This window comes from Molothrus aeneus, chromosome 3 (assembly GCF_037042795.1).
Source record: "Molothrus aeneus isolate 106 chromosome 3, BPBGC_Maene_1.0, whole genome shotgun sequence".
NCBI classification, from domain to species: Eukaryota; Metazoa; Chordata; class Aves; order Passeriformes; family Icteridae; genus Molothrus; species Molothrus aeneus.
Genome location: NC_089648.1, coordinates 24,733,102 through 24,752,225, shown reverse-complemented (window position 1 = coordinate 24,752,225; position 19,124 = coordinate 24,733,102). Strand labels below are relative to the sequence as shown.

Sequence of the window (19,124 nt, the reverse complement as noted above, 5' to 3'; positions counted from 1 at the left end):
CAGGCAGGGTCAAAGTAAACTGTCAGGTAAAATAAATCTCTGACAATATCTTAGCAAAAAACACCCTGTTAAAAAAACAGGTTTTCTTTTCCATATATATAATATGAACATACAGAATTATGTGTAATAGCTCCATATACATACACATTAAGAAGTCCATGCCAATTAGATCAATTAAAAAATCATAAGCCTAATCTCTTCTGAGCAGCACACATGTCTGTAATTGTAGAATAAAAAAAACTTTGCAGTTATGAATCAAATACCTACACTTAAATGTTTTGATTTGTAAAAATATCTAACAGGAATAACCATGCAAATAAGGCCAGGCCAAGGCAAGGTGCTGCCCCTGGGGTAGGGCAAACCCAGGCACAAATACAAGTGGAATAGAGAACTGACTGAGAGCAGCCCCAGGGAGAAGGACTTGGGGGTGCCGCTGGGTGAGAGGCTGGACATGAGCTGGAAATGTGCACTCACAGCCCAGAAAGCCAAACCTGTCCTGGGCTGCAGCCAGAGCAGTGTGGGCAGCAGGGCCAGGGAGGGGATTCTGCCCCTCTGCTCTGCTGAGACCCACCTGGAACCCTGCATCCAGCTCTGGGGGCCCAGCACAGGAGAGACATGGACCTGCTGGAGAGAGCCCAGAGGAGGCCACCAAGATGCTCAGAAGGATGGAGCACCTCTCCTGTGAGGAAAGGCTGAGAGAGTTGGGGTTGTTCAGCCTCGAGAAGAGAAGGCTCTGGGGAGACCTCATAGAAGCCTCCCAATACTTAAAAGGAGCTACAAATGAGCTGGAGAGGGACTTTGGACAAATGAAGGTAGTGATAGGACAAGGAGTAATGGCTTTAAACTGACAGAGGGCAGGTTGAGATTAGATACTAGGAAAAAGATCGGGCTGGTGCAAGGTGTCCCTGCCCATGGCAGAAGGGTTGGAACTGGATTGTCTTTAAAATCCTTTCCAACTCAAACCATTCTATGATAATTGGACTCATCATTTCCAGCTTTCTGCCTACTTCTTTTGATAGTTCACATCCAACTATTACAACAAAGCCCTTTAGATGCCAAACATAGAAAAACCTGTTTATTCTAAAAAAGGAAAAAAAACAGCTAAGAAACAATTGAAAACACATGAAATATATTTCACAATATGAAAACACAGAATTTTCATTAATTAATCTAACTCATCAGCAGTTCAATCTGATCCTAGATAAGCATTCCAGAATTAATTGGCATAATTTCTCTCCTTTCTGTTAGACTGTCACGTACCCCAACAAACCATAAAATGTGTACCTCAACACAAAATATTTACCATATCATTTTCTCAAGAGCACATAAAGAAAGAGAATCCTCAAAAGAAAACACTAGAGTAATTATGAGGAAATAAATTTTTGAAATAATGGCAATCACAACAACTTAAAGCACTTAGATTACCTCTACCAATTTTTATTTGTCTGAAATTAGCTATATTGTGCTGCACCTACTGTCAACAAAATTAAGTATTTGAAAATCTATATTATATATGTTGATTGCTATCATAATTACTTTTGCCTGCCAATGGAAAGTGTGAGGTATTATAACTTCTGGAGATTAACATGGGAGATGTGCAACCAGCTCCTGCAGTATGCAAAAATTTACATTGTAAAGCATTTATAAGTTACAAAAAAGATTGCAATGAATGAAGTATCTGCTAAGTAGCTGATCTTCAAAATACCTCTATTATAATTTAAGTTTTTTTCAATGCTAGGCATAACAGCATGTTTCTATCTCTGGAACAGGAAAATTCAATGGGAATTGGAAGGATAAATACTTCTTTTTCAACAGGTGCTTTGAAAACAAGGGAAATAATTCAACAAGAATTTTAGCTGAGCAAACAATTAGAAGGCATTATTTGGAGGGCTTCCAAAAGTTGTCCATCTCTACTTGATTCATATGATTCTATTGCCTTAGTGGATACCTGTTTATTTCTTTGAATTATGTATATTGAAAGACAACATATTTTATTGTCCATTTAAAAAATATAGATATCTCCATTTTTAAATGTCAAACCTGTATGACTATTTTATTTCTGTGTATCTTTAACATTTTGTGGGTCCTACTGCATTTCTGAGTAGCTTAAAAACGCAGCTTAAAACCTTTGTAAACTGTTTCTTTTTGCTACTGTTATTACTTTCAAGTCATGGCTTACAAAGCTGTTCACATTTTAATGCTCAACTTTATGGTAAGTAAAAAGCCTGCTTCTTCATGAGAAAAGTTACAAAATTCCTCAGGAGTGTGCCTACATACAGCAAAGAATAATTAAATTGCTGCATGTATTTGTTTTTAAAATTCATAAGTTCTTTAACTGGATAGCTATATGTCAGAGTTTCTTTAGGAAAAACAATAAAAATGTGCTTTATGAAATTTAAACACAGCTCAAGAAAGGGACAAATGTCATATCAAAAAAAAAGAGGAAAAGAAAAATATTGAACGCAAACTTCAGTTTGTACCTTAGACTCATGAATTTTCAATCTTTTTCAAATATTATTATTAATCTAAGATTAGATACAAACATCTAAAACCAGCAACAAGCACAGTCCTTGTTATTAATCAATATAATGAATCCTCTGCCCTGGTAGGAGTTATTTTATATAAATAGTTGACTTTTGCTTTCAGCACTTTCTCACAGATGTGCATTTGAAAATGCCTGCTAATTTCAACTGGCAAAGGGAAAAACATTATGGTACATAAATACTGACAGTTCACTGCTGTTTAAGAAATAACTGCACTAGTCCAATCAAAACCAGCCAAAATCCACCTACATAAATATATTTTCTGAGACACTCTATGATTAAGAATCTTCTTCTGTTACTTTAACCTAGGAAATAATTAGAAAATGGACTCAGATTCACCTGTCAGTAAGTAAGCTTCTCCCATAGCAGATGTGCAGCTGCACATGCCTTTCTCATAGGGAATTTATCTTGGTTAGTCTTCCACAGAAAATATAATGCATGATTTTAAAAGCAGATTATGGCTGTGGACAAAATTATCAAATTAATTCTTACTAGTAATAAAACCCCCTCTGTTTATCTGGCTAAGCTCATTTTCAGCAGAGTCTTTAACCACGCAAACAAAAGGAATTAATATTTTCTACTTTGGGAATGTCCAATCAAATAGTAAGCAAACCTACAAATTGCTTCAAATTGCCACAATTTAAAAATGACAACCAAAATACAGCAAAAATAAGGACCCTGTATACAAGCTGCTTTGTCCTATTATGTTTTATTATGAAGACATTCCAGTACTTTTAGCCTGACAGAATTTATACTAAGGTGCTGATTTGTAAAATGGCTTAAGACTGTACAGTGTTTCAGCTGTGTGAATAGGTAAATTTTATTGAATGAGCTTTTGGTGAGGTAGGCTACTGTCTTCACACTCTAAATTCATACTTACAGGCAGATTGCAGTGGGGTTTTTCCTGACACACTGTCATGAGGGATTATGCAGTACATTTAGTAATATTATTTCTTGTCTTACTGTCCAAAAGGAGCTCCAGTAAGTGAGCACATAAAAGCTCTGAGCCCATTCTCTTTGCTAACTCAGGTGTGCTGACTACCCCTACTTTCATGAAACTTCCTTCTAAGTGTTATAATCATTAGACTCATATCTGAAACCACATAAGTTTTAAAGGAAATCTGCAGCTACCTCATAGAAGGTAAACAAACCAAAAAATAAAGTTACACCTTCTATTATTTTTGACAGACACAGATGAAGCATCTAAATAAAGGGAAGGATTTAAGATTTTGAATGCATCAAGTTAGGAACTGAAATTACAAAGAGAGGGAGTGTTAATGACACACAAGTCTTGGAGTATCAGCTGTGGTGAATACCAGGCCACGCCACTAAGTGTGTAGAAAGGCCTCCTTACCTGAAGGAGGACAAAATTTTATTGTCAGAGGATCTAATGTTCAGCTCAGCAATGCCCAGAACTCTTTTTTGACACAGCTCTAAGTCATTCCATTTTGACACTCCCAATGGGTGGGCATTTAAAATGAGAAGGCACTCCTGAAAATACAACACTGCAAATTAACAAAGATCTTGCAATAAAGCTGTATGTGGGAAAGGTTAGAAGTCAGGCAGTTCTCTGCATACCACCACTGTAAGATGGCTTGGTTCTGCCTCCCACTTCTAACCATGAGCAGCTCTGTAACAAAAATAGAAACTTATGAGATCTCCAACCTCTAAAATTGATCCAATACTTCTTTCACAAATGTGAAAGAGTGCTTTGGGGACTACAGCATTATCTTCTGAGTTGATATAAATCACATGTTTAAACATGACAACAAGTACTGCCTTAAAATATGGGAATGGGCCTAAGTATAAAGGGGAACCTAAAAATTCAATGGTAAAAAGAGTCCCTCAGATAGTGAAACATCTTCCATCAGTACTCAAATAGATGAGAAGAAAGTAAACTTAACTCACAAAGCATAGGTCACAGTTTGACAAAAATACAATAGACAAGGAGTTGGTGTTAAAGGGTATAATGGGCTCAAATTTCTTTCTCTTTAGTCTTGAATGTTATTACAGAATTCTATTTCTCCAGTGCAAGAGGCCCAAACACATTTGAGTACTCCCAAATCACCAAAAAGGCCCCAAACAAAATAATAATTTTAAAAACCACAAACCTTGCATTATTTCACTTTCTGTCACACTTATCGCAAGTAGGGAGATGGGAAATAAAGGGTATTAGGGTAGATGACTTTTACAATCCTATACTAATTTTTGCTAGATGACCAAACATGTCACAAAACCAGTACATAGCTCAGAGAAGTTGCAGTTCTCCTTCAGGACATCAAAGAACTACAAGACAGAACTATGCATAAAAGCTTAGATAGCATATATCTGTAGTATAAATAATTAAAATAACAGCATTCAGAAAATGAATGAAATTGCAAGGCAGAGAATCATCAGGTGACTTTCAGTGCATAAGACTATTATGCATTCTATAATTAAGTATAATGTTTCATTCAATTCAACCTCTCTCTCATCTTCACGTAATTAAAAACTTTAAACAGATTCATGTTTTTCATTCTCTGGTTGCACATTCCATGATAAAGTATAACAATAAAAAATAAATTACAGATTTTAATTAAAAAACCATTCACTAGAGGAACAAGATAAGTGGCCTGTTTATAGGGCAAAAGGAGTAGATGTCTTGTATCAAAACTTCAGAAAGTCTTCTGACAATTTCATAAGAAACAGGCTAAATAAAATTTGGTTACATGGGTGAAGAAAACTGACTATGGAGAATAATTGGAATAATTCTCAATGGTTTGCTATAAAAGCAGGTGAATTTAACAGGTGGAGTTTCCATAAATGCCTACACCAGACTGTGCTTTGTTCTATGTTTTCATTGATCATCTAAAGGAACGTGCCCATTAGCGATTTATCAATTTTAGAAGTCCAGGAAGTTGAAAGACAAGCTTCAAAGGATAAAAGCAATGAACTGGGAGAAGTCTGGAAACAGGAAGTTCAACAGGGACAAACACCAGGTATTCAAATTGGGTAAGAATAATCTGCTACATAAATACACAGTCAGGAATAACTGATTCCTTCTGAAGAATTTTATGGCAGGATTTTATGGCAAGTCAACAGCTCAACAGGAGTCAAAGTCATGCTGTTGTAAGAGGAAAATTCAACATTGGGATTACAGGCTGTAAAACACAAAATCTCCTGGTTTACTTAGCATTATAGAAGTCTCAACTGGAATACTATGCCCAGATTTGACAATCACTCTTCAAGAAAGGTACAAGCCAAATGTACGGAGTCTAAAGAAAAGTCAGAGCCTAGCAAAAACTGCAGCTTAAGAAAACATGATAGAATTTGGCTTGGTGGATGTAAGTAAAAGAAGATATAGGCAAGGCCATGTGATGATTTAATATACCTAAAAAGCTATTGCAAAAGAAAATTTCAGTTTTGCCAAGGACCAAACTAGTAATAAGTTTAAGCTTTAGTAAAAAAGGCTACCATTAGATATGAGGAGATACTTTCTACCAGTGAGGAGAGTAGATGTGAAATCATTGCTAGAACCAGTATGTTCTAAATCATTGTTTATGGGATAGTCACTAAAACCTTTTGCAAGTGGGCTGCAGTCTTAATTAAAACCACAAGTCTGAACTCCAGTAATTCTAACAAACTTACAGTTACTGTTCACACATTTTTTGTTTACCAAAACACTTGTATAGGAGGGTCTTTTAATCCACTAAGTTTACCAAAAATTAGTCCTTTATATATCTGAAATAATATCTTATCCACTTCTTTCCACATTATTGAAAAATATTTTTAAAAGAATACCTTAAACCTGATATAATTTAATTTAAATGTACATACTCTCAATAACAGTATTTAATTTATGAAGCTAAATATACTAGAATCTACACTGAATTTTCAATACTACTAATTTTGAATACTAGATCTACATTGAATTTTCATCTGGTCATTGCTATGTAGATCCGTTTTCATCGTATTTTTCAGTCAGAACTATCATCACAATGCAACAATCAGACAAAACATTTCAAATGGATATATTCACCAAAGGTTTCAAATTCTCACTTCCAGAAATATTTTACTCAAAGTAGGGTCTTTTTAATACAATTTTAGGAATTGGTGTTAAATTGAATTGGAACCTTTTACTGTGACATTTTCAAAAGAAGACATGGGTTGACCCATTTGAATATGATTTTTTAAAATTAAATACAGTGCAACTTTTGAAAAGTTCTCTAAACCAAACTTGAAACAAAACCAAAACAAGGTTCAAGTTATGCATGACATTTCAGCTGCATTTGTATAAAGAAAACAAATAACAAGGACTGCCCTTGCTGCCTCCACACCTCAGCCACTGATGGGGCTATAATACAGTACAGAGAAATGCCCCATCCAATGTGCATGTCAGAAACCACCAGCATCAGTTGGTTGTATCAAAAAGAAGGGAGATCTCAGCACTGAGAAAAAGCAGCACTGAAAGCATGGCTAGAACATGGCAAGTGAAAGGAACTGTGACAACAAAATGAATTATTACAAAGCATACAAGTTCCACACAAATGGTAACAACCCAGTGCACATCAAACTCATTTGAAACTATTTACTTCAATTATGCTCAAATTTGAAATGTTTTTAGAGAAAACTTTAAAATGTTTTAAAAGACTAAGCTGAATTAATAGCACAGCACAACTTAAAGGGATGCTTACCATTATCCTGCCCTATCTCAGTTAAAGAGGTGACTAAGAGAAGTTGCCTAAAGCAGGAGTAAACCCCATAAAATTAATTAAAATCATTCATACTTTCCTTCTACCAAGCTATTTTAAGGTGTTATACTGTACTTTCATAGTTTTAATTAATGTAAATCAAAAGATCCAATTTCTCATGGTAATCCATTTAGAATACATGGAATATTTTCAAAAATACTTCACATTGTAGAAGATTAGCACAAGTAGTACACTTAGAAACCTACTAATGCCAACTACTTTTTAAAGATTAAGACAACAGATGATGCCAAAACATAGCTAATCAGAGTGCCAAGGTACAAAAAACTGCTCAGCAACACAGAAAAGTAACTGCAGTTGCTCTAAGAGATTCACATATTTTTACCAAAAGGTTCTCATTGGAATAACCTGAACAGGAGAAACAGTTCCTACAAAAACTTCAATCTGACCCAGCAAGAAAGAGGGTACTCAGAAGGGCTGAACTGGGCTTCTTCACCTCCCACTTCTCTAAGCTAGTGCCATGCTTGAAAGCAGAGGCAAAAAGACAGATAATGTTTGGAATACATAGTAGGAAAAAAGTACTTTAGACGAAAGGGAAACTGACCACGGTTATGACTTCTCTTGTCACACACAGGTTCCTGATAGAAGATTTTAGCGAGTGGGGAGAAGCTGAATATTTCAGGACAGTACCTAAAACAGACAAAATCACTGATGTTCCATCAGAGAACAACCTCATAAAAACAATTCTGGTAGCAAGAGTAATTTAAAAGTTGCCTGCTTCTCTCCATATACTTATTTTCTGCTCCATTCCATATGCCTTATGGGTTATGTCAACATGACTGCTTGGGATGATGCTGTAAACTGAATCATTGAAGTGAATTGGATGAAGAAGGGAGGGAGGAAACAGCTGGTTTTTCTTAACCCTGATCATGAAATGTTTTATTTAAAAGGAAGCTGCATAGTGAATAGTAAATTGTAGGTATCACAAATACAATATTTCATTCAAAACGACACATATCGTTGCTATTCAAACACTCTTCCAGACAATTTATTTTTTGCTGAAGACTTCCAAGGGGCTCTGAGGTTCTGACATGGTAAATCATTTCAAACTGCCACACCAGAGGAATGAGAGAAGGCTCAGAGGACAACGGGTGGCAGTTTCTTCAGGTGAGAATACTGACTGAGGCATGGAGGGGCAGGAAGCATATTCCAGCTGGCAGGCTTTTCACTGATCACCAGATGCTTACTGATCACCAGATGTTTACTCAAAACAATGTGGGAAACTTCCACAGCAGCAGCTGAAAACTGTTGATTCCAGGTAACATTCCATGCAATACAGGAGTGCCTCTGCTGCCATAAAGGATGTCATCTGGTGATTGTCCCCAGGTAACTTTATGGCATCTCTCCTTCCAAACATGATCATTCTGTAGCTGCCATCATCTATCCATTGAGGAGTGCACATATCTGAGGCACACAGTGAGAGCTCTGAAGAAACAAGTAGCTCTCTAAACCCATCATCATATACCACCAGAAAGAAAATATTCTTCTTGCTTTAGTTATTTGAGAAAATGGAGGAAAGAAGAAAAGGTTCTTTGTTTTAAAGAAAATTTTAAAATATTTTTCTTAAGTAAATTTTAAATGAAGTTGCATAATTACCAGTTTTAAGTATCATTTTAAAATTAATATAAACTGAAAAAAAAAGTTAAACCTAAACAGAGAAAAATAATTTGTTTCCTTCTTGATTTTTGTTTCCAAAACACCTCGATACAAACTTGAAAGTTAAGAAAAAAATCATTCTCTTACGTTATTTTCATGAAAAATATTATATGAAGGGCAAAAATATTCTTCAGTTTAGCTAGCTTATTTATTTTGGAAACATATTTTAAAAAAACATCCATAAATAACAAATTTTTCAAAAAAAACTTGTTGCAGAGACTAGAACTTCTAAATGTAAAACTATCATAAACAAAAACAGCTCTAAAGATGTTGAGTAAGTGTTTTGTAATAGTAGCTACAGCCAGACACTATGTTTTCATGAAATAAATGAAATTATGTAACGTTTTCCACCAATTAAACTATTAAAATAAAAAAGTCAAGAAAGGAGTGAGTATATAATTCTACTTTTCCTGGATTTCACGTAGAGTAGCTGTTTTCCTCTATAAACAGAGGCAACAAAATTTAAAACTATCCTGTTTACATCTATCCCAAATGCAAAGCCTAAGAGCTTACAGGATCTACTTGCCTACAGGAGCAACAATTTTGGAGTGTGTGCCTGGGCAGCTCTGTAACTGTAGCACCCTCTGCTGCTCTTTCAGTTCTAAAACATATAATTGTACACTCAGCCAAGTAGAAAATAAAATGAGTATGTGTTGAACATGTTGTTTCTTGAAATTATTAACTAATGCTATGTGCAGTTTACAAGAAAATGTTTTGCTATTACATATAGTATATTTTCAATTTTATACTATTTGAGCATTCTGGAATATCTTGTTTCTGTGATAACATCAGACAAAAGCCTGCTAGATGAACATTCAAAAATATGCTGTATTTCACTTATTAAAATTCTCCTTTACACAGCCTGTAGCTTGCTTAGACTGGGGGCATATAGTAAAGAGGTTTCCATTTTGGCCCTTTTCATTTCACTTAATCTAAATGTTTACATAATCTGCAATGATTGTTTTCTGGGATATAGTCATAAGCACTTCAGTTATAACTGCTTTCTCACACTTGGAAAGGCAAGGGACGGAGACACTCTCAAAAGCTCATCCTTGCAGAATTTTCCTTAATTTTTGGATGATTTCTTCTGCCAGGATGAGCATGTGGTTCCAGGGGCCAACTGATGCTATCCCATAATGCCACCACCAAACCCTCTGCCTGGGATCCATTAGTTCTTTTAAAGGACTGTCTCAGGACCAGAGATGGTGTCAGGTTGTACCCTCTTTTTAACAGATGGCATATTGTTGTCTAAAACGAACAGACTGATCCTTTCCTTCACTCCAGTCCTTTTTTCCCTGCCTCCTGTTTATGCATAGAATTAAAGCTGAAGGAAGTACATTTAGCACTGCATCCTGTCTGTGTGGAGAATTCATTTAGAGTTTTCATGTGGAAACCACTCTCCCACAAAGGATGAGCAGAGAGAAAAAAACTTCCACATTTTTCTGACAAAGTGAAAACCCATTGCAACTTGCAATGTGAATTTTCATTCACAATGGCAATCCTGCAGTGCAAATGCATCTTCAGAAATCTTTTAAAAACAGACAGAATACAAGTGTAGGTATACAAATACAAAGTTTGAACAAGCCATCGTGCAGAGGCAATTTTCAAAGTTAACAATTGGGACCCTGCAATACACCACTGACAGCTACTGCAGCTGGCTCCCCTTTTATCTAGAAGTCTTTCTGGTGTAAGGCAGCATTTTTGGAAGCAATCACAAGTACTCCTCAAAAGCTGCTTATGGATATTTTATATAATGCTGCCAGCTAGTGGCACATCTTGTACTGACTTGATACCTACTGGGAGTATGGAGACAGTGGTATTAACTGGAGTCTGTTCTACCACTTCTCTTTTGATGGCATACAGTGATGTGGCTGTCAAAAACCATAAGCACAGAGATCAGCAGGGCAAACAGAAATACCATAGAAACAGTCCCTGAAAGAGTTTGTTTTAACATAAAGTACTCACTAGAAGAAACAAAAAAACTCCCCCCCAACTACAAAAAAACTCCCCCCAAACTACTCCCCCCCTGTTATTTGAAACAAATTATTATGTTTAAAAACAAAATTAAGTTTTTACAAAAGCTAATCTGTTTCATATAAAATTATTTCACAATCTACTAACTTCTAGAAAAAACATTGCTCTTGCTGGTAAATATTCAGTATGGCAACCAAAACAAATACCCAGAATGCAAAAACATTTCCCTGTTTTGTGGTAAGTCAGTCCAAGTCATTAAACCTTAAACTTCATTTAAGTGAAGTTTAGTGGCCAGTAAATAAATGCTAGCTATGCAGTGTGCCCCAAAAGAAGATAGCACATTGAGTTCTGGCTAGCTTCATTAGTATTAAATATTAGGAGAAATAATCTGATACTGTCAAAGACTGTTTCAGAAATATCTGGGGGTTTTTGAGTACATTATGATTTAATAATAAAAAGTTCTTGTAGAACACTACAGAAATTATAAAAAACAGTCAGCCTAATTTTAGAAAGACAACAGTAGTTACCTCTGGGGGTAAAAGGAGGCAACACAACACCCTCATCATTTCCACAGTGGGCTAACACAAAGAGAGTCGAGAAATACACAAGAAAAGATCAAAAAAAAGACCCAATTTGAATTAAGGGATAACGGGAGCACGCAGAAATTCCATCAGTTATGACCCAAACAGAGCAGCTCACTAAACATATGACTGGGAGAACTTCACTATGATGGTGTAGCAGGCACATAGTTATTCTGGCTTGGATACTGACAACATCTATTCCATACAGGTGGTAGCAAAAAAGTGTCATTACTGCACTCCAAGCCAGTAGTGCATGCTGCCAGAAGATAATCATTTCACAGTTATGCTAATAGAGTGTAATCTAGAGTGCATAGTAAAACAGGCATAAATCAGTAATATGTAGATCCATACAGACAGACACTTACAGACAAAGACATTTAAAAATAGGGAAGCAGTGAATCTGGAAATGACTTGGCAAACGCTGTATATAATAACACAGCATGAACCCGCAAAGCAATTCTGAATCCAAAAGGACAAATGTGAATCTTTGTATAAACAGAGAAACACTGAGAACCACAAATGTCATATTACTCCAGTGTTAGCACTGGTGGTGTGCCTATTAGAGTGTAAGTCTTGTTCTACCATCTGCAATCAATAAAAAAGTAGCTGAAATACTGCAAGAGGAGCTGACAACACATCTATCAATAGGAAAGCATACAAGAACTTTAGCAGAATAAATTCTTTGTGTTAACAAGGAAATCTGTGTAGATTGAGCACAAACTCGGTACACAAAGAACAAGAAATCTTGTAACCATATTACACTGTACTGATTCATTACCTGAAGCACATTTAGACACACACACACGAAGTATTTTCTCTGCTGTTCAAAAGAAATACTTAAGTTGTTATATAGTTAGAACTAATAGAACTAGTGTTTATTGAAACATAGCTTTGGAATACTAAGACTGGAAATTTGAGATGAAACATATATATCAAAACAGTTCTATATCATTGGCTTGGGGGGGGGGAAATATGTGTATATTTCTTTAACATCTGGCAAACTCTACCAACTTTATTCTATCAGTTTTCTTCTTTGAAAACAAACAAACCAACCTGAAAGATAAGGCAGAATAACCAAACAACAATTATATGTATATCTCTAAATGTTAATTATATAATAGTAATTACTCATCACATCAAAAATGCTTCAATGTTGGCTCAGCTTTGTTTCCACCACCTACCACAATTTGATAATTCAAGTCCATTAATAGCATAGATAATTTTATTAATAAGTATACTGAAGCAGAGCCATACTGGGTCAGACATTGATAGCCCACTTAGAGCTCATCTTGCCTCAGGTTAATGCAGCCAGTAACTGATGCTTAGACAAGAGTGAAAGATCAGGACAAACATATCATCCCACTGCCCCATTAATTCTCCTAACACCCAGCACTTCCTAAGCCATAAGTGATGTCTGTATATTTAATAGTCACAGTAAATTTTTCTTGCACAATTTTTCCCCCTTTTTGAATTTATTTCATGTTTTAGGATCCAAAACATTCTGTAGGGAGGAATTTCACAACTTGACTGAGTGCTTTCTTTTGTGTGTCTCTGGTTCAAGTTTGTTCTGTCCAAGCTAGAAGTACCTGTGATTGCTTCCCATGTTCCTGCACTGCTGTTCCTCACAGAGCCACTGCTGGCCCCTGGCCAACACAAATCAGTGGGCTAAACTAATGTTTTTTCCACTCCAGTCCAGTTGCTCTAATGTTCCCACCATAGCCACAACAAAAAATAACCTGTACTGGGAGAACTTAAGGGTGTATCCAACACAAACAATGGTGCTACGTAAAACTGTAATGCTATGGTAACCCTGACCACAGTAAGGCAGTTTTCCAGCTAAATTAAATGGTTATTGAGGGCTCATACAGAAATGTTTTATATTGGTGCAGTTAAACTTCTATCAACATAGTACTGTACTTAAATAAACAGTGACTTACAGACATTCCCCGTGTTGTCAAAACTTGTAAGAACATCTTTGACATTTAACAGGCCATTGTGAAATCTGGAAGAAAACAAAAAAAGCAACTTTACTAATACATAAACCATCAAAAAAAACCCATCTTCAAAAAAGAGATTTACTGTATGCATTCACTTCTCACCATCCCCTTTCACAGTGAAGCAGCAAATAGGTACTACTGTAGCCACCAGGGGGAAAACAAGGGGACATTCACCAGTCCTCAAAGTCCCAGCACTGAAATCCATTAATCAGGAGGATTGTGTTTCTCAGAAACTACTATCAGGAGGAAAAAATTACCAAGGAGCATCAATTTTTATTTAGTTGTGGAAGTTACATAGAAGAAAGGAGGAACTTTGGTAAATCGATTTCTTTGAAAGGGAAAATCCATAAAGTATTTTTGAACAGCAGCTGTATGCACATTCCTATTTTCTCCCACAAAATCAAGAACACTTAATTAAGTTAATGCCAATTAATGTGTTCAGTTAACTGTATTTTTTTTTGGTTTTACATTTGCATAACCCATGTGAAATGAACATTCATAAGTGGGGATAATAAATAAATTACCTAAATTTCATACACCAACTGCGAATTTTAGAATGCAGTGAGCAAAAAAATACTGACAGCAGCAGAAAGAATAAGCACCAAAACTGAATAAAAATTCACCTAAGATTTGCCTTCAAATGGGAAGTGGTAGACACATTAAAAAGCATCTAATTTTGTTTTAAATAGTCCAAACTAATCTAAGCCCAAAATGAACAAAATATTAGTCTCACACTTTACAACAATCAGATCACACAGCTGTTTCACAAATGCATGACAGAAAATCTAGAAGGAATTCAGCAAGGCAGCAAAATATGAAAAGATAGGGTTTTAATAATGTTTCAAATATAGCTTCTAAGGCTGTTTGGGAACACATTAATTTGAAATACTAAAAAAAATGCAATAAATCCCAGAATTTTAACACCTACACAATTAGTTCTCATTCTCTCAGCTGTTCTTTCCTGAAGAAAGACTGCTGTAAGAATGGGGGAAAAAAATAAATCATTCTGCAAACATGAAATTGCATAATTATTGTGAAAAGCCCACTATTTATAGGTTCTGATAAGCATGAGCATTAAATAAATAAATATTAACAAGTTAAATTTTGAGAAGCACCAAACAGCAACTAGACTAATTCTTAAAAAATGAAAATCAAATGGAAATCAAATTAACAAACTGAACTGAGCACATCAAAAGCCACAAAGAGCTATATGAGAGATGTTACAAAAGATTCAACTGGACATGAGTGCTCTTCTCCCAGGTACACAAAACCAAACCAAAATTACATGCCTTCTCTGCAGAGGAAGTCTACAAGAATGCTGATGGATTGTTAATGTACTTCTTTTTTGCAAGTTTGTTTTCCATCGAATTGGACAGCTGGTGCAAGGGAAGTAACAAGAAAGGAGATAGGTTTGGTAGTTCTGCAGCCACAGAGCTGCCCTTTAAACTCTCCCCTGCTGACTCCTGAGAACCCTATAAACTCTAAGTCTGCATATGTCTGGGGCTGGTGGGGGCTCTTACACAACTGTGAATGTCTCATCTCTAAATGAAAGCAAATGGAGGGTGGGAGATGCTGAGGAAGTAAAGAAATATTTTAATCTCTGTTGGTATGCAGGGTAATCTTGGGATAACATGTTTTGGTTTCTTTCCCCCCCACCCCCCAATTTCTTTATGTACATAGTTCATATCTAAAGGAGATTTATCATGTAACTCCCCAAGTGAAACAAACAGAGGTAAGGATAAAAATTTAGCAGTCTAGTACCAGTAGTTAACAGAATGAAGAAAGAAAAACAAAAGTAAGTGAAGTGTCCTGGTCTATAAAAGAAGACAATTTATATACTTCAGGGTCAAAAGGCAGGGAAACACAAAAAGGAGAAATTATAAAACCACAGCACTAGCCAAAACTGCTTAAAATTTGTGGGATCCAAAAACTGCGGAATTGAGCATAATCTCTTCCTGCAGACAAGTTTTAGGACTGAAGAAAGCAACATGCCAGCAGCTGATCTACTTGTGAAAGGGAGAACTTAGAAAAATGCACTTCCAAATGGCAACAGCCATGTTTCTCCATTGGGAGATCTGTACTTGTGGAGCATGCAGACGAACTCTGCACCAGGTATTCCCCAACTCTTCCATCACAGGCCTTACTCACAGACTTAAAGTTACATGCACCTGTAAACACAGGTGTTCTTTAACCCCATATTCTGCCATAAATACTGCACCACTCAGTCCTGCACCTAAAAACCAGAGCCTGTGTTTAGGATCCACTGCCCTGCACATACACCCTCAGCAGATCTATAGCAGCTGCTGCTTCACTGTCCCATCCCCTCAGCTGCTCCTCCATCAGCAAAGCCAGAGAAAACTGCCAAGATACAGCACATCTTGTTTCCATGAGTGTCTGTCACCATCACAGCTTTCCACAGTGCAGCTGACAGAGTCTTAAGTGTCATGTGCACGGAATTATCAAAGTCAAGGAAAGGAATCAAAGAAGTTTGGGATTAAATCCCAACCCTTAAATTCCCATAAATTTCCACAAGTATCTCAAAATACAGAAGAACGTTAGTATTCAGTGCTTTAGAGCATGTCATGGATGTCATACAGTTCTAAGAAGTTCAAAGCTCTGATTGCTGAGATCAACAAAGTACTTCAAAGAAGCACAGGTAAGCATCATGGAAAAAGTGAATTTTACGCTGGCGTGGGTAATCTGATTCACAGTGTTCTTATAATAAGTCTTCAAGGAACAACAGGCAACAATTTCTATGGCTGAGGCAGTGAGTAATAGAAGACAAATCTATGAACAATAAACTAATTCAACTCATGTTTCTCCTGATACAAAGCAAAGAAGAATTCCTTACTCTGAACTACAAATAAATCAACTTTGGATGATGTCAGAGAGAGTGAGATCAGCCTTTAAATATACTAATGTTCCTTCCTCTCCAATTCAGGCAACACAAGTGGCAGACTTTTCCATGTATTTAAAAATAACTATGGATAGTACAAAAAAAACCCCCTTCAGTAGGTCCCTATTAAGGCTTGCTTTTCATCAACCATAATGAAACAAAAGTTAAGTTCCTTCTTTCCTTTTATATTATTCTTAAACTGATGATGAAAAATAACACAAGTATGTGCCTATATTAACTTTAAAAACCTACAAAATCTAAGATAGAATACATTTCCACATAATATGAAAAGGGGAAAAAAACCAAACACATCACCATAAACTATTAACCTATGTAGAAATTAAAAGTATATTTGTGAAAAATGAAAGATGGGATAATGGTGAAAAATTACTGTTAAGGTACTTCACAAAAAAGCTTGTAGTATATCACTATCAATTGTCACTGTCACTAAGAACCTCAGAGTTATCTGCAAACTTTGCTATCTATCAGATGCGCTTTCTGGGCCAGAGTATAGCAAAAACAGTGAACTCTTCTTTCATTCCAGTTCTAGATCCCAGCTTAATATGGCAAGAAATTGAAACAAAGCTTTTTTGACTACAATTCTTTTTTACAAATACACACATCTTGGGCAATATGATGGAGCAGCCAGTGCTTGACCAGTGAATACAAGAAGTACATTGCCAAATCACTTTTCATCTCTTTCCTCCATTTCCAGCTCCTAGGGCCAACCCTTTTTGGTGCTAAATTCACACATTGTCTCTTAGCATGCAATACATGGAAGAAAGCAAGTTTGTCATATCCACATGAATTGTCCATAAGAAGTACACAATATTCACTGAAATTTGTTTCCCTTCACTTTTTTAATCTCTACCCCTAAAATAAAAAGCCTTTAAAATTGAAAATATTATTAGGAGAAATATCCAAGATGAACAGCCAATGGAATTCAGTCCTATACCATCTTCTAACACAGCTTGCACAGACAAGTGGTGTCTCTGCATGCCCCTCATTTCTAAACCACAGGTCTAGAATCATCTAATAGTTTCTGTCATATTTTTATCTGCAGGTTCATTCATATTCAGAATAAAGGCACGATATCTTGCAAAGTACACTAAACACCTTTTACAAAGATTTAACCCTCCCTGTAACCTGCTGACATAGTTCCTTTCAGTTCTGTACTTTAGTATTTGAAACAGCAAATGACTGATCAATGGAAAATATTTTACCACAGAAATAACTTATTTCTGCACTGTTTTCTTAAAATGAGCCTACAATTTAAAAGCAAATCCATATCCTGAAATAGAAAACCTGAAGATATTGATTGCTCCTTTTTTTAACTCAAATAAAAGAACAATTTTCCTATCTAAAAGGCAGGCACCATCTCCACAGTGAGATACTCCATCTTTATGATCTGTAATCACTTCATTGCGAAAACTATTCATACAAAATTCAAATTTAAAAGCACATTCCTGATGAAGAATACAAGGATTTAGAAAGGCAGTATTAAATAAATATTGTTAATAGTTCTATTTACTTACTATAGATCTTTCTATCCCTAAGAAAACACATATTCAGCACATGCATAATTTTTTAACAGCAAAGCGAAGTACTGCCACAGTTAAGAAGAACGTGAAAAAAAGCTAACAAACACACCTGAAAGTTTTGTAAATAAAACCACGGGGGAGATATGGAGACAGTGGTGCTATGTCAAGCTGCAGTGCTTGTAGCTCCCCCTGGGGATGGATGAGGAGCCAAGCGAGAGCTGATGGGTCAGGACTGAAGGGAGGGCAGGGACTGGTGATATTATAGTGGGGGTTTGCTACAGGGACACCAAGCAGATAAAACTCTCTGCAGACAGGGAGAGGAGCAGCCTTGTATTCACAGGCCCTGGTCTCCATGGGGACCTTCCACCTTCCCCATAGCTGTTGGAGGGAAAAAACACCAGGGCTTAAAAAATCCAGGAGGTTCCTGAAATGCTTCTCTGTTCAAGAGGAGCTGACAAAGAGAAGTGCTGTGCTGGACCTTGTTCTTTCCAACAAGGAGAGGCTGATGGGAAATGTGACTCCCCAAGGAAGCCTTGGCAGTCAGGACCATGAAATGGTGGAGTTTGAGATCCTAAGGGCAGTGAGAAGGGTGCACAACAAGCTTGCTACCTGGACTTCTGGAGAGCAGACTTTGGCCTCTTCAGGGATCTGTTCGGTAGAATACCATAGGATAAAGACCTGGAGAGAAGAAGGGCCCAAGAAAGCTGGCTAATATCCAAGGATCACCTCTGGAATGATGCATCCTGAACAAGAGGAAGTCAGACAAGAAAGCCAGGAGGCCTATGTGGATGAACAAGGTGCTCCTGGACAAATTCAAAACGAAGCCTACAGAGTGTGGAAGAAAAGTCAAGTAGCCTGTGAGAAATACATAGAAATTGTCTGAGCATCCAGGGTTCAGGTCAGGAAAGATAAAGCTCAATTAGCATCATCAAGACAAGTAGGCAGTGTGTAGGAACATCAAATACAATACAAATCCAGATGAGACTACACCAAGCAAATGAGGTTTTTGATTCTAACACAAGAAATTTCATTTTCACTGCTAACAAAACTCCACATTCACCAGACACTCCTTTTGATATTCCAGAGCTACTATGAAGCACCTTAGTACCTAAACAAACCTTGGGACCACTTTCCAGCATGTATTACAAATCAACATTTCATTAAGCACACTGGATATCATTGTTTAAC

At 36.5% G+C, this 19,124-nt stretch overlaps 1 protein-coding gene across 1 annotated transcript in view; it reads right to left on the bottom strand.

Annotated features, from left to right (window-relative positions):
- Nucleotides 1-19,124, bottom strand: part of CAMKMT (calmodulin-lysine N-methyltransferase) — a 213,243-nt gene that overhangs the window by 185,420 nt on the left and 8,699 nt on the right. The window contains exon 3 of the mRNA XM_066547866.1: nt 13,440-13,504. Coding sequence (XP_066403963.1) covers nt 13,440-13,504 — 65 coding nt within the window. The remainder of the gene's footprint in view (nt 1-13,439; nt 13,505-19,124) is intronic.